Source organism: Myotis brandtii, unplaced genomic scaffold (genome assembly GCF_000412655.1).
Source record: "Myotis brandtii unplaced genomic scaffold, ASM41265v1 scaffold1204, whole genome shotgun sequence".
Taxonomy (NCBI): Eukaryota; Metazoa; Chordata; class Mammalia; order Chiroptera; family Vespertilionidae; genus Myotis; species Myotis brandtii.
Window position 1 is genome coordinate 645,827 of NW_005354186.1, and position 22,798 is coordinate 668,624.

At 56.5% G+C, this 22,798-nt stretch overlaps 2 protein-coding genes across 2 annotated transcripts in view; one reads left to right on the plus strand and one right to left on the minus strand.

Moving 5' to 3' along the window:
* PADI6 (peptidyl arginine deiminase, type VI) overlaps nucleotides 1-4,145 on the plus strand; it is a 19,669-nt gene extending 15,524 nt beyond the window's left edge. The window contains exons 13-16 of the mRNA XM_005858732.1: nucleotides 71-194; nucleotides 1,336-1,406; nucleotides 2,479-2,640; nucleotides 3,912-4,145. Coding sequence (XP_005858794.1) covers nucleotides 71-194; nucleotides 1,336-1,406; nucleotides 2,479-2,640; nucleotides 3,912-4,145 — 591 coding nt within the window. The remainder of the gene's footprint in view (nucleotides 1-70; nucleotides 195-1,335; nucleotides 1,407-2,478; nucleotides 2,641-3,911) is intronic.
* Nucleotides 4,146-5,489: 1,344 nt separating this feature from the next.
* The window catches only part of RCC2 (regulator of chromosome condensation 2), a gene marked incomplete at its 5' end in the record, with an annotated part of 18,604 nt that continues 1,295 nt past the window's right edge, over nucleotides 5,490-22,798 (minus strand). Inside the window, 10 exons of the mRNA XM_014532936.1 lie at nucleotides 5,490-7,788; nucleotides 8,425-8,502; nucleotides 10,799-10,871; nucleotides 11,681-11,786; nucleotides 12,033-12,213; nucleotides 13,395-13,561; nucleotides 15,486-15,600; nucleotides 17,000-17,088; nucleotides 17,456-17,587; nucleotides 20,282-20,425. Of these exons, the coding sequence (XP_014388422.1) occupies nucleotides 7,684-7,788; nucleotides 8,425-8,502; nucleotides 10,799-10,871; nucleotides 11,681-11,786; nucleotides 12,033-12,213; nucleotides 13,395-13,561; nucleotides 15,486-15,600; nucleotides 17,000-17,088; nucleotides 17,456-17,587; nucleotides 20,282-20,425 (1,190 nt within the window). The remainder of the gene's footprint in view (nucleotides 7,789-8,424; nucleotides 8,503-10,798; nucleotides 10,872-11,680; nucleotides 11,787-12,032; nucleotides 12,214-13,394; nucleotides 13,562-15,485; nucleotides 15,601-16,999; nucleotides 17,089-17,455; nucleotides 17,588-20,281; nucleotides 20,426-22,798) is intronic.

Genomic DNA, 22,798 nt, shown 5'->3' on the forward strand with positions numbered 1-22,798 from the left:
ACCTGCTTTTGGAGACCCTTGGAAGCTTCTGGAGGGGACGCTGGCCTCTGACCCTCGTTCTGTCTCCCAGGGCTTCCGGCTGCTCCTGGCCAGCCCCCGCTCCTGCTACCAACTCTTCCAGGAGAAACAGGAGGCGGGCTATGGGGACATGGCCCTGTTCGAGGAAGTGCGGGAGGACCAGCTCCTTTCTAACGGTAAGGCGACAAGCCGGCCATGGGGCGGAGGCCGGCCCTTCTTCCCCAGACGTCCTTTCTGGAGTCATTTTACTTTGTCTTTCCTGGTAGAGAAGTTCCCAGGGAAGCATGAAAGCATCGCGTGGACTCTGTTAGAACATCCTACTCCATCCAGTGCAGGGCTATTCTGGCGGGCGGTACAGGGACGGCACAGGCAGATCCGGAAGTTCTGGAACAGCTGAGGCTGCTAGGATGAGGAGGGGACTTGATCAGCAGGCGGATGGCTCAGGGTGGGGGTGGGAGGAGATGGATCAGATGCTGACTGCAGTCTCCGGAACTATTCAGGGAATGTCAGGTTAAGTACCTGGGCACTGGGACTTCAGGGGTCTCCTGGCCGCCCCTAAGGAAGACGTAAGCGGACCAGCAGGGATGGTGTGGCTGGGGCCGGGGCAGGCCTGTTCTAAACATGTGGGGGCCCGGGATGGGGTGGGGCGCTGGGAGTTCTCTAGACCAGCAGTCCCCAACTGGTGGAGGTCTGACAGGTTGGCAACTGCTGCCCTAGACCCTTGCAATGCCATGTAAGGTCTGAGGGCACCTATTAGAAATGCAGAATTTCAGCCCCGCTCTACACCTCCTCAATTTTGGGGAGGGGCCCAGGAATCTCACCCTCCTAGAAGGTGACCCTTGCAGAGCATGTGCCGCATGTCACACACCACACGCTGAACGCTGGTACCCCAACTGAAGTTCCTGAAGATGAGGCACTGGAGGAGCAAAGTTAAATAACTTGGTCAAGGGTCAAAGTCCCAGGTAGAATGTGGCCCGGTTGTACAGGCCACAGAAGGCACGGAGGTGCCCAGGTACGAGGTGCGTGGGGCTGAAGTCACCTGCTAACCTGTCTTAGGCTGCCTCCCCCAAAGCAGGGACTCCCCATCCTACCAGGGACAGAGTGGCCGGTGGCAGTAAAAGTCCTGCCTGCGTTTTCATGGACCCAGGTGTGACCTTTGACCTCGGCGGGTCCCTGGAGACTAGCCAGGCCACCCACACTAGTCACTGGCCCAGGAATACACCCCGTTGGCCGTGCTCAGGGCTTGAGTCTCCCCAGCCCTGGACAGCGTTGCCTGCCCCCTGGCCTACAGGCCCGCCTGCCTTCTCCTTCCTCCAGGGAGGGAGGCCACTACCATCAATCAGCTTCTGGATGATGACGACATGAGGAAGCAGAACGACTACGTGGAGGTAGGAGCCGGGAGTCAAGGGTGTGAGGGACCCGCTCCAGAAAGTGGGGGAGGCACTGGCGATCTAGACAGGCTCCTAATTGAGCAACTACTAGAGCCCAAGCATCATGTATAGTTACGTTTCTGTAATCCTCGAAGTCACCCTGTGAAGTCAAACCCATCTTGTGTATGACGGGCTCAGCGTAAGGTCACGGGCCTAAGCTGATGAGTTGGGTACTGGGTTTGAACCCACAGGACTGCCAAGTTCATGCTGCATCCACTGTTACTCAGTGTCTGACCAGAAAACCGTGCTGTAGCTCCTCAGCCTCCGGGCAGAGGCCCCCTGCCCTGACTTCCCTAAGAGGCTTAGGAATGGACCAGGGCCTTCTCAATGCTCGGGCCCATCAGCTCGCTGTTCAGAATCACCCAGCACCTCGGATCTCTGGAAATGAGGACTGTGGGCTGCGAGAAGCATTGGGGGGAGGGGAGGGGGAGTTCCCAGGAGAGATTACCTAGCTTCTGGAAGAAGGGCAGAGTTGCCCGGGGTCACATGGTCAGTACAAAATTGCTTTGCCCACGGGGACTTCATGGCTCCTGACAAAGGCGTATTCAGAGCCACAGTGCACTGGTGCCCTGACCTTTGCCAAAACAGGGAGGGAAGGCTTCCTGGCACAGCAGGGGGGGTGCCGGCCGGGTATGGGGTCAGAACAGCCCTGGACAGTGTCCTGGGTATAGTGTCCAGGAGCCCTGCGTCAGACCAGGGAGATGCTCAGGTGTTGGGCAGTACCAGGTCTGAGCTGGGCAGTGCCCGTGTGGGGACCACTGCTCCCGTCCTTCCTAAGGCCCCTCAGCTTCCTGCCCTTGCCCAGGTCCCCCACTCTGGCCAGGCCTGAGAGCCAAAGGGGAGCATGCTACAGAATCAGGACTAGTAGCTGCCTCGGGGCTGACAGGCTCTGAGATCCTAGCCTCCCAAGATCAGGCCTTGACTCCCACACACGGCAGCGAGTGATGGAAAGGTGGGAGCTACTTGAGGCCACTCCCTCCATTCGGTGAGCTCACTCCCCTCCCGGCCCACCCGCCCCGCCCGCCCGCAGAAGTGCATTAACCTGAACCGAGACATCCTGAAGCAGGAGCTGGGCCTGCTGGAGAGGGACATCATCCACATCCCACAGCTCTTCTGCTTGGAGCAGCTGAGCAATGTGCCCGCCACGGAGCAGACAGAGAAACTCTACGCCAGGCCCTACTTCCCCAACCTGGTGAGGCACGGGGTGGGCTGGCTGCCCCCCTGGGTGGGGGTGGGGGGCTGTTCAGCCAACTGGCTGGTTCCCTGACATACATGGTGCTGAGAGGTGGAGGGAGGACCCGCCCCCCCTCCACCCCCATGGGAGCAGTGAGTGGGGCCCAGGCTGGGTGACTTGCCAAGCAGTGACCATGGGCTTGGCTCTGGGCTCATCCCCAACCTTAGGGTAGTCACTACGCAGCCACCTTACCAGGATGCTGTGTTACCACCAGACTCGAAGGGGCCAGGCAGCTGCTGGCTGAGACAGGGCGGGTGGCCAGCTCCCGAGACGGGTTCTTCCTGCCAACATAGCCTGTGATCAGGGCAGCGTCTGGAACGGGAAGTGTCCACTCCAGGGAGCACTGCTCCTATGTAGACGAGGAGTTGAAGTTGGGGGTATGCGTGTACATGAGCCCCTGCTGGGCCAAGCCTAGGGCACCTCTGGCCTAGACCTGGCCTTTCTCACAACTGCAACCTGCCATGTGGACACTGCACATGCTTTCTCAGACGTGTGGGCTAATTCCTTCAACACTTGCAAGCCTCTCCTCTGAGACAGGGACACACGGGGACCTGTTAATTTAACAAGACCCATGTGGCCCTCTGGGCATGACACAGGAGCCGTTCTAGACCTCGGGAGTAGGTGCAGGCCGTGGGAGTTGCTCTAAGGCCATGGTTGGCAAACTGCGGCTCGAGAGCCACATGCGGCTCTTTGGCCTATTGAGTGTGGCTCTTCCTAAGCCTTAGGAGTACCCTAATTAAGTTAATCACAATGTACCTACCTATATAGTTTAAGTTAAAAAAATTTGGCTCTCAAAAGAAATTTCAATCGTTGTACTGTTGATATTTGGCTCTGTTGACTGATGAGTTTGCCGACCACTGCTCTAAGGGGAAAGATGCTAGCGTTGAGATGTAACAAATGGACATTCCAGTAGAGGGAGGCAAGACCGACGCAGACAGGACTGAAGGCCAGAATAACAGATCAGGGACGGGAACCAGGGAAGTTGGCAAAGCCAGACTTTGGCCAGGCAGGGTTTTGGGCGGGGCCGTGGGAGGCTCAGGCAGAAGTGAGCTGGACCTGCCATTGACTGGCGATGTCTGATGAACGCAGGCCTGGAGAAGGGCCGGGTATGTGCCTGCTATTGCTGGTCTAGTCAGCCCGCGGCAGCCGGGTGTTCCCTTGCATTGAACCCAGTGGCGGCGTCTTCCGTGGCGCCAGCCCACCCAGGCCTTGCCCATCCTGTCTGACAGCTGCAGATGATTGTGATGGGCAAGCACCTGGGCATCCCCAAGCCTTTTGGGCCCCAGATCAAGGGCACCTGCTGCCTGGAAAAGAGGATCTGCCAGTTGCTGGAGCCCCTGGGCTTCAAATGCACCTTCATCAACGACTTTGACTGCTACATGACTGAGATCGGAGACTTCTGTGCCTGCGCCAACGTCCGCCGCGTGCCCTTTGCCTATAAATGGTGGAAGATGATGCCTTAGACCCGGCCTAGTGCTGCCAGCCCTGTCTGCCCCTCTATGGGGGGTGGGGGGAGAAGGGGGAGCCTGGAGAGTTGAGAAACCCCCTTCTTATCCTGTTCCCCATCCCTCAGAATCCAGTGGGGCGGCAAATGCTTTGGGTAGAGAGGGAAACTTCAGCTGAGAAGTGGTTACTAGCTGCCCATTAAAGTTCTAGTTCTGAGTGCATCCTGGCAGTGGCTGCCTTGTTTGGGGGAAGGATAACGGCTCAGGATGGAGCGGAGCAGCTGGGACATCTGGGTGAGGCTGCCCCACGTGATGGGGCTGACATGTGGCTGTGTGGACCCCATCCTGTCTGTAGTGGGAAGTGGTAGGAATCCGATGGTTTGAATTCTCTAGTGAAAGCATGAGGCCAGCCAGGTCTGGAAGCTCGAGCTTGATGGGCTGGTCCAGGCTGGGGGAGGGAGGGCTCCTGCAGAGCCGGGGGAGGCCCAGCCATGGAGGGCGATACCTGCCTCAGGAGCAGCAGCTTCGCCACAAGTGGCTCTGGTCTCCTTGGGTCCGCAGGTGTAGCCTGAGGGACAAGGTACAGCAAGGGCAGCCCTGGGACCTGGAGCCGCCTATTCCCATCAGCCATCTGTGTTAATGGCACAAGGATGCTATTAAAGCAAATGGTTCTGAGAACCTATAAGCATGGCTGTCCCCACCCTGCCCCTCCCAGTGATGGGAAGCTGCAAGCAGTCTAGGCACTTGGAACAGGGGAAACACTCCTGGAAAGGGCGAGTCTGATGATGTAGAACAGCCAGTATCGAGGGCTCCGTGAACGGGTGAGCAGTGTTGAGATGTGGTGGTTGCAGGGGTCTGGTGGATGGTGCGGGGTAGGCTCAGCCGTGTAGGCCTGGAGCAGCAGCCTGAGCAGAATAGAAACTGCCCAGGGCCTCTGCACACACACCTGGCCTCCTGGTGGGCTGCTGGGCGAAGGGGCACATTTGTGACCAGACTCCCTTTTGAAGCGTTGGTGGGAAGGGTGAGAAGTGACTAGGCGCTTGGGCACACAAAACATACCCATGTCCTGGTACTTTCTGTGCCCGTCATCCTCACAGCCCCAATGCGGTACCTACAGAATCTCCTGAGTCTGGGCAAGTGAGGTGCTGACCCTGCCCCCTCCCCAAGGAACAGTGGGGAGCTCCACACACCTCCCAACCCCCCTGTGGTCTAAGCCCAGAAGCGAAAAGGGGCCGCTGCCCTGGGCTTGCCCCCCTGGCGGGAGCCTCCGCTCAGGCAGCTGGCAGGAGGTGTGTGTGCAGGGAAAACAGGTGATCACGTTCTTACCTTTGTTCCACTGAAAAATAAGCGCAAAAGCCAAAACAGAGTAAACAATGATGTCGTTTATTTAAAATGTTTACTCCAAGAAATATATATAAAAAAAATAAGACAATTACAGCACTAAACCAGGCACCTTCGACCAAATCACAACCTCCTCAGGTTCCCCTTCACTCTAAGCCTCTTCCCAATTCTCCTTCCTGCGCTGGAAGACATGGCACGCGCCCCCGGGTCAGCGCCAAGCACTCACCAAGCCGCGTCCCTTCCCCTGGAGCGCGGGGCCACCCCTCCTGTTCTACAGGGTTTCCCGGTAGGAAGTTCACCTTAAACTCAGCGAAAGGAGTGATTGGGGGAGAGGAGGCCGTCTTCACGCGGAAGGCAGTCCCTTTCCTGCTCTGGTCCCTGCGAGGGCTCTAGAACGGGCTGGCGGTGGCCTCCGCTCAGTCCGCTGGACCGTGGAAGCCCAGCGAGGCCAAGAGCGGCTCCCGCAGCCCGGACCCAGGCTCCGCTCCCGCACTCAGTGCCTACGGGCCCGAGGGGAGCTGTGCGGGTCTGAGGAACACGGGCACCGAACCCCACTCCAAGAGACTTGTCAGGGAAAAGGGCTCCACATGAGGAAGCTTGAGTTAGAGATGGTTTCGGGGTGATTTGGACAAATCAGGTTAGTTTAGCAGAAGCTTCTCCCGGGACTGGCTGGACCCAGGACAGCGGAGATGAGCAGGAAGTGAGACTGAGTCTTGGCCACAGGCCGGCTCCTCACGCCCGGCCTGGGACAGACACAGGCCCTGTGAGGGCAGACGCCACAGCGAGGAGCGGAGGACAAGCAGGGGAAAAGCAACAACCGGATCATTTTTGGCATTTTAACATCAAGACAATGACAAGTGGTAACAATAGCAAAACAAAATCAAAGACCAATAGTTAACTTTCCCATCCACCCGAGTCTCACGCTGAAGTTCTATCCCCATCTCCCCCAGAAGCACCACTGAACTAAAAAAACCTATTTTAAAGCACCCAAACCAGTCCAGACCCTCTTGAAGCCAAGAGCCCCAGGCAGCGCTGTCGCCTCTCTTGGGTCCCAGTGAGGGGAGGGTTCCGGGAAAGGCACCTCATAGCTCACGCAGAGCAGCCACCGCGGGACGAGCTGGGCACAGGTGCCTGGCGGGAGGCAGCTGGCAGTCTCAGCGTCTGCGCTGACGCGGGGACGGGACTTCTGCATCATCCCATCTATTTGGTACCACAGCCAAGCCAACGTGACTAGAGCTGGGTTAGCAGAACTGGAACCCGAGTCTCAGACACAGCCCGGGCTGTTGCAGCGGAATCCAGCGGCGGGGGGGGGGGCGGGGGCGTGATAAAAACAAGCACAAAGGCGCTAGAGGCTGGTACACAGGGCAGGTCCTTTGCAAGGACTCAGAATGCACTTTTCTCAGCTGGCAGATCAATCTCTAATGGCGAGCGCTGCGAGGCGGCCCTGGCCCCGCAGAGGAACCTTAACGCTGGTTCTTGAACCAGATACTATGTCCCCACGGCGGGCCCCCCGGAGCCGCATGGTTCCATGGTCACCTGATTTGTCACTAGGACTTCATGTACAGATAAAGTAGATATAAATGGCTAAACACATACCCCAGAGCCCCCACCAGGGGGGAAACGGCAGATTCTATTAATGTTGCAGCCAAGAGGCGGGGCTTACAAGCAGCCGCGGGGAGGAGGGAACCCAGGCGGCCAGAGCCACTCTCAAAGCGGAAGGAAGTGACCCAGATGCTTCCTAAGCACGTGGGTCTGGTTTCGGATGGAGACGGACCACCGGGGACCCTCTGCCAACAATGCTGCCCGTGAGGGACATTGTTTTCTGAGCAAATGGCGATCCTCCCCCAGGTGGCACCCGCTCCGATCACAATGCTAATTACAATGGAAAGGAGAGAGTTGTGAGAAGTATATCTGAGGGGGTGGGGAAGAGAAAAACTTAAAAAAAAAAACCTGGGTTGCTCAAAGTTTCTGCCTCTTGTAGGAATGGTAAGTCAACTATGAGCAAATACTTTAATCAAACATGGAGAAAAAAAACACTTTGGAAAGCATACAGAAAAGGTAGTTGATGTTGAATCACTTCTAAACGGAACCTCAGGGAGTCTAACAAAAATGCACCTCCGGTCAACTTCTCCTTTAAATTCCTCGTCTGACGTCCGTCCCAGTGCACGTGGAAATGACAGCTGCCGCGAGAGGGGGAGCGGAGGCCCCGGGGCAGTCAGAGGGTGCGCGGGTTATACTCTGGCAGCTTCTTGATCTTCTCTTTCTCAGTCTCACTCTCGTCTCTCGCTATCACCAGGGAGTGCGAGTAGCCCATGGCAACCTGGGGGGACAAATCAGCGTTGGGTGTGCCGGGGCACTTTGGCACTCAGGCGTGTCACTGAGTCTGGAGCAGACAGACACACAGACAACAGGACACTAGCCAGCTGGAAGGGTAAAGGTGGGACAATGGGTCAATGTGAAGGAAAATGGAGTATGCCTAAAAGTGCTTTAAAACCCTATACTCAGGGCCACTGGTCTCAGTGTGGCCTGTCACCAACCAGGCTGCCCGAGGAGAGAGGGGGAGACCCACTGAGCAGGGGCTGGCGGGGACACTCGGATCACGCTCCCCGTTCTGCCCGCCTCTCTGGACCACAATCTGTCTGTGTGAGGTGCACCCACCATCCGTCTTGGCACACAGAGCCGGCAGCTGGTAGACCTAACAGGGAGAAGGGGCCTCACCCCACCACCAGCCCCAGCCCAAGGGGGTGCGGTCTTGGGGGCAGCCACGGGCAGCTGTGAGATGGCCTCGCCCTGGAGCCTGGCCGTGGTGCCTCTGAGTGCCTGCTGATGGCTGTCATCCTCAGAGAACGCCAGCACAAGCACATGCAGAGACCACAAAGGGGAACAGGAAGGCGCGAGCTGGCACATCCCTCCGCTACCAGCGCCTCCTGCTTGCACAGGCGGCGGCGCCGCTCACCTGCTCCGTGAAAACGCCGTCCAGGGTCTTCACCTCCTGCGCGGCGGTGGAAGACTTGGGCTTGTGGTCCCCGTAGCCCTGGCGAGGAAGCAGAGGAGACGCTCAGAACCGCGTCACTGTGGCGAGGCCCGACATGGAAACGAAGGCAGCCCACCAACCAGCACCAGAGCTGGCGGGCTCTCTGCGACCAAACCCCACTGCTCAGCCGGGGCCAGGCCGAGGTAGCAGAATGTACCCACAAAAGCTGCCGCCAACACGGACTGGTTCTTGAAGACGGACCCTAAATTGTAGCCTGTGGAGACGTGTGTGACGACAGGTGCCTTTCGGGGCGCTCACTGGTGAGACAACACCTGGGAGAAACGGCACTGCAGCCCTTCAGGGCTACGAGGTCACAGGGAATGCCGGCTGCCGCCCTGCCCACCCTGCGGGCTGAGACCAAATAACCGATATTATTAGGAATGACACCACGGTCCCTACCAGGGACCAAAGGGACTGGTCAAGGCCTGCTGGGCTGGGCGGGGAGGGGAGGGGAGGGGGGAGTGCCATGTTCAGAGGCTCGGGATGGTGGTCTCAATGCCGCAGACCCGAAGCTCAGCTCTAACGGGAACACGCAGGCGGGTGAGGAAGGGCCTCCCTCCAGCGGGCGGCTCCTCGAGTGCCAGGCCAGCGCCTCATCCTGAGAGGCTGCCCCAAAGCCCCTCTCATTCCCCTCTAGTTGTTTTTTTTTTCTTTTTCATGTATTTTTATTGATTTCAGAGAAGAAGGGAAAGGGAGCGGGATAGAAACATCAATGAGAGAGAATCATTCATTGATTGGCTGCCTCCTATATGCCCTACTGGGGATCGGGATCGAGCCTGCAACCTGGGCCTGTGCCCTGACCAGAATCGAACTGTGACCTCCTGGTTCATAGGTCAATGCTGGCTGGGCTCCCCTCTAGTTTTAAATTGAAATTCAGAGTCTATTTCTGAGGCCCCCTCTCTAAGAATAGGCCATCAAAACTGGGCCAGGTTCTCAGTTCAAGGTTCCACATGGGGCCCCTCAGAAGCCGCCCACTGAACGTGGGTGCACAGGCCCAGAAGGAGGCACGTAGCTCAGCAGTCCTGGAAGTGGCGCAGAGATCAAGCCCTTCTTCCCCGTCTCCATCACCCCTCAGCTCCCTCACCCACTGGCTCCCTCGCCCACCGGCTCCCTCACCCCTCGGCTCCCTCACCCCTCGGCTCCATCACCCACCGGCTCCCTCACCCACCGGCTCCCTCACCCCTCGGCTCCCTCACCTACCAGCTCCCTCACCTACCGGCTCCCTCACCCCTCAGCTCCCTACCCCTCAGCTCCATCACCCCTCGGCTCCCTCACCCACCGGCTCCCTCACCCACCGGCTCCCTCCCGCGACAGGAGGAGATAGCAGGGAAGAGAGGTAGACAGCGTTCCCGGCAGGAAATACAAGAGCCACGCTGAGGATCAAACCACAAGCACAACAGGTGACCCTGAGGACAAGCCACAGCCAAGCTGTTCTTGAGGAGGACATGGGGAGTTAAGGCCTCACCAAGCACCAGAACCTGAGAGTCAGAAGTGTTTGGCTGGGATAGGCCAAGTATGTGGGAGAAAGTGAGCCATTGGTTCTAATCACTCAAGCAACTGAGATAAAAAGCAGGAGCACAGACTTACACCCCTTTAGAATGGCTCGCAATGGCTGGACCCACACAAGAGCAGAACGTGCCCAGGTGACCTACGAGGCTGCCGGATGGCGCACTGCTCTGTGAACCAGCAGGGCTGCGTGTGGAGTGCAAGGGCTCCGGGCGCCCAAGGAAGAGGAGAGTGGATGCTCGCTCACCCCCTTGAAAAGGGCGCTGTGTGATCCTCCTGACCTGACCCTCCTGGAGGGAAGAGCAGCCATCGTCTTTCCTGTCACCCTCGGACCACACCAAGGTGTACAAAACACCGGAAATGAGGGCTGGCTCTTCCCCGCCCCCATGACGGGCCAGCTGATGTGGACAGAAAGGGCTTTCACGAGTACGGCTGACCCTCAAACAGCTCGGGAGCGGGGGGTTAGGGACTAATCACCCCAAAGTTGAAAATCCACATGTAACCACAGTCGGCCCCCTGCACACACAGATCCCCAGCTGTGGGGGTGACCCTGGGACCCAGGTTTGAGCTGTGTGGGTCACCTGACCTGCAGGCGACTGAAAACAGCTGTGTTGTCCAGGGTCGGCTGTACCTGATGGCACAGAACCGTCTTTGAAGACTGACGTCCTCAAAGATCAGAGACTGTTACAGGCCTTAATGCGCAAGGAAGACATGTCTCTGCTCCAGGTGCTTTAGGGATCAGTGTCAGCGGCCCGGACTGGGCTCGCCTCCCGAGGAGGGGCCAGCTTACCAGCTCCCCGAAGGTCGGCGACGGGCCCCAGCTGATGGTGCTCTCGTCCGCAGCTACGATGATGCTGCTCTTCCTGCAACAGGCAGAGGCGGTCACCACCCGGCCGGCAGCGAGCTGTGCCCGGCCCAGCCCCCGCGGTGCGTCCTGCTCAGGACGGGTGCCCCCCTGAAACTCCACCATGCACTCACTTCCTAGCAACTGGGCACAGGGAGGGCAAGCCAGTGAGCACGGGCTGTGGCGGAGAAACCCACTGCAGAGTCTCACACAGGACCCCACCTTCCGCCTCACCACCGCCCTGGGGTCTAAGCCCCCGGGGGTGGGTGTGGTAGTCACTTCTAAGTGAACACACTGGGAAAAGGAGGTCAAATCAGGATGAAGTGGGAGCTCGTTCGCAGCGGCTGGACCCACAGTCACTGGGCGGAGCTAAAGGTTCCAACAGATGACACACACCCCACCAGCAACCTGGGCCTGTGCCCCGCCCGCCCTGCTCTCTCCACAACCTGGCCGCTGATTAACAAACTCCCCACCAGAACTGTTGGACGGCTCAACAGGCTCCTCCAAATAAGGTGAAAATCACGGGCCTCAATTTTTTCCAGCCAGTGTATCAGAGCAACTGAATCCTCACCATTTCCAACTAAATATAATTTTGAATCTGTAACATGAGCAGCGCACATCAGCCTCCAAAGAACAAAAACCTCCACAATGACTGCAAAACGAGTCCCCTTCTCAGACCGGCCGCCCTGAACAAGCACAGTCCGCCCCACCCCCATCCCTCCATCGAAGCCCTGACGGACAGCAGACCCTCCAGGGAAGAGGCACCTCCGGGGTGCAACACCCCCAGGAGGGGGACAGTCCTGCTCAACCCCAGACACGGCCACGTACCCACAAGCCAGGCTCCGGATCCTCCAGCCACAGAGGTCCTGCACGGTCTTCGGATACATGGTCGATTCCCGCGATGTGTTGGTGGCCCCCCAGAAAAACAGGCCACCTGGAGAGGCAAAGACGACCCTCTGTGAATTCTTACCATCAGCAACACCAAGGACAAAGGCACAGGGCGCTCGGCACCAGGGACAAAGGAGTGTTGTATGAGCAAGAACACTGGGAAGAAGCCGATGAGATCAAGATGCCCGGCCTTGAAACAGGCCCAGCTCTGGCTCCCGCAGAGCTCTGCCAGGGAGGGAAGCCCATGAATGCTCGGAGCCTTCCTCCCCAGGCCCAGACGGGCAACACTCACCCACTTCGCTGACGGCGAAGGAGCAGGTGTAGCCGGCATAGATCTGGGTCGCCCCGCGCCCAGGGAAGTCAAATAGCTTCACCAGGCGGGGCACCATCTCGTCCTTCTGCTCCGCGTGGCCCAGCCGGCCGTAGCCGCCGAAGCCCCAGGAGAAGACGCGCTTCTGGGAGTCGAGGACCAGCTGCGGGAGAGAGCACAGGGTAGGGACAGGCCTCGTTTCTGTCCCGGAGAAACTGGTGCAGTGGCTGACGGCAAAGGAAGCGCAACACTGAACAGACTGACCCGTCACCCGCCTCCTAGGGTGGGGGAGGCGGCAGGAGCAGCAATACAAGGGCTCGGCTGGCTGCTCCACTGGGGACACTATTTTCTGTTATTATTTTTGTTTGGTTGGCTTTTTAAAAATATATTTTTATTAATTTCATAGTGGAAGAAAGAGGGAGAGAGAGAAATATCAATGATGTAAGAGAATCATTGATCCTGTGCATCCCCTACTGGGGATGGAGCCCACAACCCAGGCATGTGCCCTGCCTGGGACCCTTCAGTCCCCAGGCCGACGCTCTATCCACTGAGCCAAACTGGCTAGGGCAACCCCTCGCTCTTTCAACAGAGAAAAAACCCATGTGCAACTCACAGGCGTTCGCAGCAAAATGGCTGCAGGGAGGCAACTAGATAGTGCTCCTCCTGTCTTTCGCCAAAAGTGCCGGGAGCGCTATCAAAGCTTGGAAATGGCGCCCAGTTCTAAGTCTGCTTTTATTAGTGATGATATTGCTAAATATGTCAATGTAGTAAAGGTTTCCTTAAGTTTTTGAATATGTAACTTCATTTACTTGCGATTCATAATTCTTTTCCTAAACTGCTGTAAAATCAGCAAAAATGCCTTGGCAATTTTAGCATAGTTCCTAGGATATTGGTTGGCACGCAAAGGGTTAAGGAAACCACACGGGTAACTAAAAGCTGTATAAAAACTACTCAACAGCCCAACCGGCGGGGCTCAGAGGTTCGATTCCCGGTCAGGGCACATGCCTGGGTTGTGGCTCGATCCCCGGTGTGGGGTGTCAGGAAGCAGCTGATCACTGATTCTCTCTCATCATTGATGTTTCTATCTCTCCCGCTCTCTCTGAAATCAAAAATATATTTAAAAAAACAAAGCTATTCAACATCTCTAACAGGATGCCATCTACCCACTTGGAAAGACGCCCCTGGAGTTCTGCTAGACAGAAGCAAAGCAGGAAAACACTGTATGATCCCAACCCCAAATGTCTGCTCAGCCCCGTCTACGGAAGCAGGAAGGAAGCTGCAGCGCCAGGTGCCGGGACCCGGGGCACTCGCACCCTCTTCACGGAGGGGGCGCTCGGGACTCACCGTGTGGTTGGCGCCACACGCCACATCTCGTACAACCACGTTGGGGACTGGCAGGATCTGCCCGTCTTTCGTCTTCTCAATGAAGATGGCCACTCGCCGGGGCACCAGCTCGCAGTCGTACTCTATCCGCTGTGCACGGGCGATGAACTTCCCGTCCGAGTTGTGTCCTGCAGCGAGCAGAGCCGGTGGTCAGCGGCAGCCGCGGCACAGGCCACTGTCCCCACAGCAGCGGGCCGAGCACCTGCCCCCACCTGGCCGGCTGGGGTCCAGCAGGACACCTTTGCCAACTAAGGCAGCAATCTCCAATCTGAGGCACAGCTGGTTAGTGGCATGAAATCAATTTTGTGGGTTGGAATCAGTTACTCAGTTATTTTTTTTAATGAATAAATACCAATAAGGACATTATTCTGTGTATTTGTATTTCTACATTCAGATTCGGTTGCAATGTAGAATGTACTTCATACTGTGGGCTGCATGGGACAAAGTTGGAAGATACAGGCCCAAAGGAATGGGCTGTACCCCACTTGGGGGCCTCCAGGAACCCCTGGACAAGGCCAAGGATGGACAGAAAAGTTCAACACACAGCCCCAGACTTGCGTTTTCATGCATTATTGTAACCTAAATGTATCACTATGGTTGGTAAAACAGTAAGCGGGCACGTTCTCGCCTTTGCCTTGCCTGACCCAGTAAATGTGTTCTGAGAAGGGGGAGTGTGTGCTGGCGATGCGCCTCTCCAAGGTCACACTATGCCCCAATTCCAGAAGAGATCTCTCTGGATTTGGACAATGAGATTGGAAACAGGTTTGCAAGCTGGCAAGTAAAGAATAACTGACTCTATAGCTATAAATCAAGTCAATTTCTCAATACCTTTAAATGAGTATAAACTATGCAGGTGAGATTCCATATGATGTGCTTAAAAGGTGACTGGCAACAGTCCCTAAGTGTTAGCCATTTTTATCACCAACAGCACTTGATTCTCCCTGAAGGAAAATCCAATCGTTGACAGGCCGCTTGTCTGCAGATTGGGGCAGCCATGGGCGGCAGGGGAGCCACACACGTTCCGGAAGTAGACAGAAACGCACTTCTGGTGTTTTGCTTGGGACTGGGGACAGCCGGAGGGCCTGTGGCTATGGAAACGGTTCCTCCAGCCGTCTCTGGCAACTCCCCGGCAACCAGCCCTGAAAGTGCATAAGGGGCTGTTCTTTCTTATTCCTTTCTGACTTGAGTTATATTTAGTTTCACAAAGTCACTGTTCCCTGAAGTCTAAGGCCAGCGAGATGCTCCTCCTTCTATTTATACAACCTCCCATCTGCCTGCTTTTCATGACGTGGAGCCCAGCAACCCAGATCCGGGGGCGAGGATCTGGCGTGGCATGCAGCAAGGCGCCAGCAGAGGGCGCCCACGCCTCACCTCCCACTCGGATGGGGCTGGGGTGGTGGGAAGGCGCCAGGAAGGGAAAAACACTTTGGTGTCAGATGGGAAAAGAAAATGGAGACCTTGTAAAATCACGATGCAGAGACTCTTCCGCTTATTGAGAACTGCTGAGAGCTGCTTCCCGAGTTTTTCTTTTCTACTCAGTGAGCTTTAGGTAGGTATGTTTTTGGAGAGTACATTCTGTTTAGGGATGAGAACGGGAAGGGATGCAGTCGCTTTTCCTGTGGCCTTTCTGCAGCATGTGGTTCCCCAGGAATGTACTGGAAATGACCGCCCAGGCCAGGGTTTCCAGAACAACTTCACCTTGGTAATGCCCTCATTTCCAATAAGAGCAAATCTTTAAAAATATGAAACTGAATGAAGGTGGTTTGATCCCCTTTTCCACTTTGAAAGCCTTCTGTGTATAAATGAACTCCCAAATCAGAAAAAGGAATCTTTTATCAGACCAGAGCCCTGGCTTTTTCTTTAAGGCAAGTCACTCAGCACCCCTGTGAGTCACGCAAGCTCCACCCACTAGACATGAGACCCACTTAGTGGACCAAGGCTATTATCTGCGATCAATTACGCACATTTCTAGCAGGTGTGCAGCCCTGCCGACTTCAGCTCTAAATATACAGTTAGATCACAGAGCTTTCAAAAAAGATAACACTTCCATACCCAGCTGACCGTACTCAGGGCACCCGAAGGAATAGAGGTTTCCCTTGCAATCCATTATCATACTGAATTCGGCCCCACAGGCCATTTTGGTAATTGGCTGGCCGTTGTACATTATCTGAAAAGAAAAGACAGCAGACTTTCAGACTTTTTTTTAAAAGATTGATTAAAAAGTCTCTATCTCTGGTTGGTGCTGAAACAGTTACTAGGCTACAAAAGAGATTTAATGGGCTCAATAATTCTGAAGGCAAAAGCTTAGCATATATACACTGAGTGGCCAGCTTATTATGACCACCCCATCAGTACAATGAAGTGAATTAGTTATGCAAATAATAATAATAAAACCTTGAGAGTATTTGGGTAGGAAGTTTTCAATATTCAGTATTTTTGGAAGTGTCAATGAAGTACTGATGTGATGGGGTGGTCATAATAATCTGGCCACTCAGTGTATACGTAAAGAAATACTCGTGACCCCTACCTTCCACCAGAGTCAGGTTCAAAGACAGGTCAGTTGTGTCCCAGGTCTTTAACTCTAACCCTCAAAACAACCAGCACTGTGGCTCCCGCATGCTGGTGCCAGTGAGCGGGAATTCCACTGACCAGCGTGGGCATAGGGGCGAAAGAACGCGGGAACTCCCCAACATGAACCCTCAGCTCTCACAGGGACACTCTGAACAGTTCAGCCCTAAGTTTTCAAAGAAAAGCTTTTATAAGTGTTACTGCCAATCAGTAAAATGAACTATTGGACGTTCTCTCTACTCTCCAGAGATACTTGACCAATGGTCTTCACTGAAGGTGTGGACAAGAAACACTGGTTCAAAATTAGAAGTGAGAAGACAGCGAAGGCCCTGAGTAACTGAACATGGGGTTTGGAAACAAATCTAAGAAAGTACTTAGGAAACTTGCTATTTCCGGCGCCCTGCTGGGCCTGGGAGAGCCCCGACCAGGAGCAGAGACAGTCACAGCACCACGGGATCAGTGATGGAGCCGGGATGGGGTGGGAATCGGGGCCCTGCCCACCCTCCCTGCTTCTCTAGAAACCCTCACGCCTGCTGCAGGGCACATGGCTGACAAGACAGGATCCCTTCAAAAACCCTTCAAACCACAGGCTAAGACCAGGAGACCTGGGTCCATCCTTAACCCACTCATCAGACACCTATCAGCATCCTGCTGCCTTGCAGTAAGTTCAGTTTTTAGGTATAAACCCCACCCCTCCAATAACTCCTGTTTGTGTTCTAAGCACCTGGCCGGTGACTACTGGCAGATAAATGCATCACACACGTAAGATTTCTTCCTTTCTTTGGGATAAAACGAGCTTAAAACGAGGTCTCTAAGAAATTACTTCATTCCGAAAGAACTGCTGTCAGGGCATCTTTAACTGTGGACATACATTACACCTGTTTTAAAGACGACAGCGTGTGATTCCACTCAAAGCGGCCAGACTCTGTCCCAGGAATCAAGACAAATCCACACTCCCACCCTAGACAATCAGCACACGAGGGCGAGGAGGCGGGTACCTGTGCGGGGCTCGGGACCGCGTCCGTCTGGTTGCCCAGGCCCAGCTGCCCCATCTTGTTCTCTCCAAATGCAAACACGGAGCCCGTCTCTGGAAGGAAAGAATGACACCACAGGAGGGAAAATAATGCTGCAGGTTCGGAACTGGGTTTGGAATCAAAGGCTCCCAGATGATAAAAGCAGCCCCTTTGCCAGAAAGAACTCAAGCGAGATGGTACTTATTCCAAAAGGTGGTGGAGCGGATGGCTCAGAGCAAAGCCATTTCACAGCCTCGCCTCCTGGCAACCGCCCGGCCTGTGGGTGAGGCTCTCCACGCCCTCTCCACAGGGGAAGCACCCACCAGGCTCTCCGGGGCGTCTTTCTGATGGTGACCAAGGTCGCCATGGCAATGCTACCCCACTGCCCAAAGAGGACCACTTGGCCTCTTGCCACAGCACCAAGGAACCGACTCCTCTTACCGGTCAAGGCCAGGGTGTGGTTCCGCCCGCAGGCCGCCGACACGATCGTCTCGTGGCTGAGACCCTCGATGAGCCTGGGGGCTTCCACTCTCTTGGTGTCACCATGTCCCAGCTGCCCCTTCTCGTTTCGGCCTGCAGATCGAGAGCAGGATGAAGAGGTAGGAGGGCAGCCGGAGCAGCTTCTGGGGCAAATCTGGCTCCCAGACGTGCCCCCACCCCCAGTGCGACAGCCAAGGAGGTGAAAGGAAGCGCCAGCTTCCCAGTCGAGGGCCGGCTCCCGAGCCCTGCCCGGCAGCACTGGGTCCCCAGGGACGTCTCCGCGGCAGCCACAAGGGCCTGCGTCACCGCCTCTGACCCTCTTTCTGGGGCGGCGCAAGGCCCGCCCTGAGCACTTCCGTGGGGCCTGATGTCACACACCAGCGAAAGAGCTCATGGAAACTCGCTTCTCACGGTCCCCGCCAGACAATTCCCTCATCCCCTGCGCTACACGATGTATTTTAAGTCGGCAACCATTCCGACACCTGCCGCACAAGAGTTTAATTACCTCAGTGCTCTGGGCAGCTACTGTGGCCCATCTGGTTCTGCCTGCCGCTTCTCTTCCTTTTATCTGCCCTATAAACGAAGCTCCCCGAACACTGCCAACCCACCTCCCGGGGCCACCCTTCACAGGACGCCCAGCCGTGGGAACCCCAGCCATGGACAAAGGCCAGGCCCGCTCTGAGCACAAGCCCTGCCTCCGGAGCTGTGCTGGCTGTGGGGTCAGGCGGAGGGAGGCCAGGAGGCGACCCTGGTGCCTAGTCCCCGCCATGCCCAGGCCTCTGGCAAAGCCCTTCAGCTCCAAAGCAGACGTGGCGAGTTGTGTGGGCCACAAGGAGCCTGGACACCCCTAAACCTCCCCATTTCAACACAGGCTACAAGCGCTGCAAAGCGAAACAACCCAACGGGCCCACAGCAGGTCCTGGAGTGGAGAAGACCACACTTACTACAACAGTTTGGGAGGTCTCGGGAGGTTTTACAGGGCCAAAAGGTCAGGGCACTTCGGGAAGGTGGTTCACACCCCTCGGAACAATGAACTTGACCTCTGGGTCTGGGAGTGAGAGCAGGGCCACCAGACGAGCACCCACCCTGGAGAGGGCTGGAGGAGGAGTTACCCGAGGAAACCCGTCTGCACACAAGCCTGGTTTCAGCTACAGCATGTAGCGCGGGGGAGGAGGGCAGGAGAGGCAGACACCAGCTTCTAACGGGGCCGCCCAAGTTCACTGTGAAAGGCACTTTACACTGAACAAGTGCTGCTGGGTTTGCGGCCCGAGGGGCTGGCAGGGGCAGACCCCTCGTGGGTGACGTGCACACAGATCTGATGCTTCGGGGTGGGCAGGCCCCGCACCTTAGAGTGCCCAGCAGTGGGCTCGTGACACCCCCACTGGCCCGTCACCCCGTCTCCTCATGGGACACATCTCCGCCCCAGGGCCAGGTCAGGTGGACAGTCTACAGATTCGTCCCCGGCCCACGGGGCCGGCAGAGGGGACGTTTTTAGAAGCACCACGTAAGTGAAATCCGGTGGAGATCGGGAGTGCGATTGTACAGTGGGACTGACAGACTGCTGTGCTCAGGGCTGGAACATGAGGGGGCGGGACACACCTCTGTGCCAGCCGGGAGAGAGCGAAAATCAAGGCAATGTCAGCATGGCGTCAAGAGACGGAAAGTATAAATTTGGGCCAGACACACTTGTGAGCTTTTTTTCCACTGAATGACAAAATTAGCAGAGTGCAGGCAGAACAGATGTTAATATATTTGAACTTTGGTTCAGCAGCTCATGAAATTGCAAAAAACGGTTCAAACAGACCCAAATAAAAATGCAGTCACATGGACTAAAAGCTGGCCGGAGGGCCGGAAGCAAAGGGCAGGGCCGCGGCAGTTCCCGGGCAGAGGTGAGTCCCAGCGACCAGAGGGGCAGGGGGCGAGCTGAGCCTCCACAACACCTGGATCATGGCCGGAAGGGGAGGTGGCCGCAATGCCTGCAGCCCCCCGCAGGGAGCACTGAAATGGGGCAGAGCATTTGGACTAAAAGCTGGCCGGAGGGCCGGAAGCAAAGGGCAGGGCCGCGGCAGGCAGTTCACGGGCAGAGGTGAGTCCCAGCTACCAGAGGGGCAGGGGGCGAGCTGAGCCTGCACAACACCTGGATCATGGCCGGGAGGGGAGGTGGCCGCAATGCACGCAGCCCCCCGCAGGGGGCTGGGCCCAAGCAAGGAAACCCAGCAGCAGGGGAAGCCAATCAACTTGGAAAAAGGAAACTGCCTGGGAAACACAGTAAGACATGGCCGCAATGTGCAATGAGCCGCCCCACCTGCAGGCCTGCGTGACCCCGGGAAGAGGAACAGGGCTGCAGAGAAGACGCAGGGCTGATGTCACCATGTGGCCGCTAGGAAAGCTGGTGGCATTTAAAGTGCGAGAACAGAGGTCTTACGTCACCGCTGCAAAGCAAGGGGCGGGGGGGCATGTGCTGGGGGGACCGCAGGCCCGAAATAGAAACTGAGTTCTAGGCACCTTGGTATCAGAAAGTCCCAGAGTCCATGAGAATGTTCAGGAAAAGGTGGCCCCAAGAGGAGGATTCGAAGAATTAGGGGGCTGTGTAAAGATTTTTTAAAAAGCAAAGCAGAGAAGTGGAGGGAGGTGATGCATCGCAGGGTGCAGACAAGACGAGTCGGGAACCAGGAAGGGGAAATGGGGGCTGAAGCCAGGAGCTGTGCCTCAGAGGCGGCGCAGGAGGAAGCCGGCCCCGCGGGACCGGCTGCATGAGTCACCCAGCACTCAGCCCGGCGTACTTACCCCAGCTCCACAGCTTCCCTTCTGTGGTGATGAGGAGGCTGTGGGCAGCGCACGACCCCGAAACCACCGTCCGCACCCGGACCCCCGACAGGCACCCATATCTGTGGGGCCCCCACAAATTCTGACCCAGATTGCGGTAGGCAGCTGCAAAGAGAAGAATGCAAACCTGACTCCTGCAGTGACGAGCTGGTGAAGAGCACCCCCAAAAGGTCACTAGCCACCCGGGCCCACTCCCTCATGGTATAGCTGCAGGGGTCCTCGGGGTGCCGCCTGAGACCTCAGTGCCTCCAGCAAACGACCCCGAGCTGGTGCGGGCCCAGTCGGTGGGCACGTGGACCCTGACGTTCCACCTCCATCTGTGGCCGTGACCCATGGAAACTACTACTGAGCCTGCCCACCAGGCCAGTGGCCAAAAGCTGCGGGGGGAGGGTTGGTAACCCAGGAAAGCTGGCAGTGGACCTGGGGTCTCCCTCGCCCTCCTCCTCACTGTCAGCAGCCAGGAGGCGCTGTCTGGATGACTCTGGGCGTCGCCCTGCTCCACGGAACCACCTGCCCTCCCTGCAAGCCTATCGGGCCCTTTGCAGGGGCCCCAGCTGACACCTCTGCCCACCAACCAACCTCTCCCCATTAGTTGGCTCCTTTCTCAGGGGTCCCCTTGTGGTGGCCAGGTCATGACCCTTGGCGTTTGCTCATGTACTCATGTCCCCAGAGAACCCCTTGCTGCCCCCTGCTTGTTCTCCAAACCTCCGGTCGAGCACCCCCTCCTCTGGGAAGCCCTCCCTGTCACACCCCCTCGAGCCTGTCACTCCCTGCACACCAGTGCCTGGGGCATCCTGTCACAGCACGTGCCCTACTGACTCGGGCACCTCCCACTCTGCACCGGCCACCGGCCTCCCCAGCGCCCCGCACGGTAAGCACCCAGCACGTCCACGGGAGTGTGGGAGGAAGAAGAAATAGCTGCCTCCTCCAGAGCCCCCGCGCCCTGTGAGCGGAGGGGGCACGATTGTTTGCTGAACATTTTCAGTCTGGGACTCTCGAGGCCAGAAACGTGACCGCGTCTCTAGGCCTCTGGTGACTATGACGAAATGCCAGCCCTGCCAGATCCACCCTCGGCTGATGCGGACATGGGAACTGACTGAAAGGCTCATTTCTCCATCAACTTCCTGGCTCCAGCGAATAGTGTCTAGGTAGGAGCTCGTTCAGTGTCAGGCCCCATCCTGCATGCGCCCCACCAGCAGAGGGCGCCGCCGTGTCCTCTCATTTCGTGACAAGGGGCCAGTCAGGCAATGGAGGGCAGTCTAGATGCAGGACAAGTCACAATGACACACAGTGACAGCCATGAGCTTCACCTGAAGTCACGCCTCGACTACTAAAAGGTGGAAAGAAAAACCAGCAACTTCCCGGGGAAAGGGCTAGTCCCAAAGGACGGCCTTCACAGGTTAGAGTAAAACTCTTCAAGCATTTGTACGCCATAAGCGTACAGACGCAAATGGCGGACCTTTTTAAATTAAATTCAAAATATCGTGGCAGTTAACTGGTTAAGAGAAACCCAAGGTCACCAAGCTAGTGTGGCTCAGTGATTGAGCGTCAAACCAGGAGGTCAGGGTTTGATTCTCAGTAGGGGGCGTGCAGGAGGCAGCCAATCAATGATTCTCATCATTGATGTTTCTATCTCTCTCTCCCTTTCCCTTCCTCTCTGAAATCAATAAAAATAAAAATAGAACAAAAAACCCAAGGCCTATTTATCAAGGCAGAACCAATGGTAGCACGGCACCAACACCAATGCCAAGGTGACCTGTGTCATCTCTGTGAAGAACATGGCAGCAGGGCACCGTGGCGGTGAAGTGCCATAGCTGACTAGCTGGGCAGAGGAACCCTGGCCGGCGGTGACCCAGGCTACCCTGAAATGGCCGGCAGCAGTGCTGGCCCCTTGGCCAGGCTGGCGGGCATGGGCTCCCGTGGCCTGGTCCTAAGCAGAGAGGGAGCGTGAATCACTAATTTCACAAGATCCTTGGGCTCCGAGTGTCCAAGGGCTCTCGTGTCCTCGCTGAGGGAAGGCCCGCTTCAAGAATGGCCAGACACGGGAAATGCTGGGGTGAGGGGGCGTCCCCTTCCCTTCACGTTTGGCATCCTGTCTCCCTTCTCTTTCTGTCTACTGGCAAGGCCAGGGAGGGCTGAGAGATATTCAAAAATACTTTTAAATGTTTTTTAAAATAGTATAAAACTTCATTCAGAGGGAGAAAAACCAAGAAAGCAAAATTGAGAATGAGAGAAGACAAAAGGCTCTTAAATGAGCCCAACAAGGGCCAAATTCCTTCATCTAGAGCAGTGGTTCTCAACCTTCCTAATGCCGCGACCCTTTAATACAGTTCCTCACGTTGTGGTGACCCCCAACCATAAAATTATTTTCGTCGCCGAAACCGGTTTGGCTCAGTGGATAGAGCGTCGGCCTGCGGACTGAAAGGTCCCAGGTTCGATTCCGGTCAAGGGCATGTACCTGGGTTGCGGGCACATCCC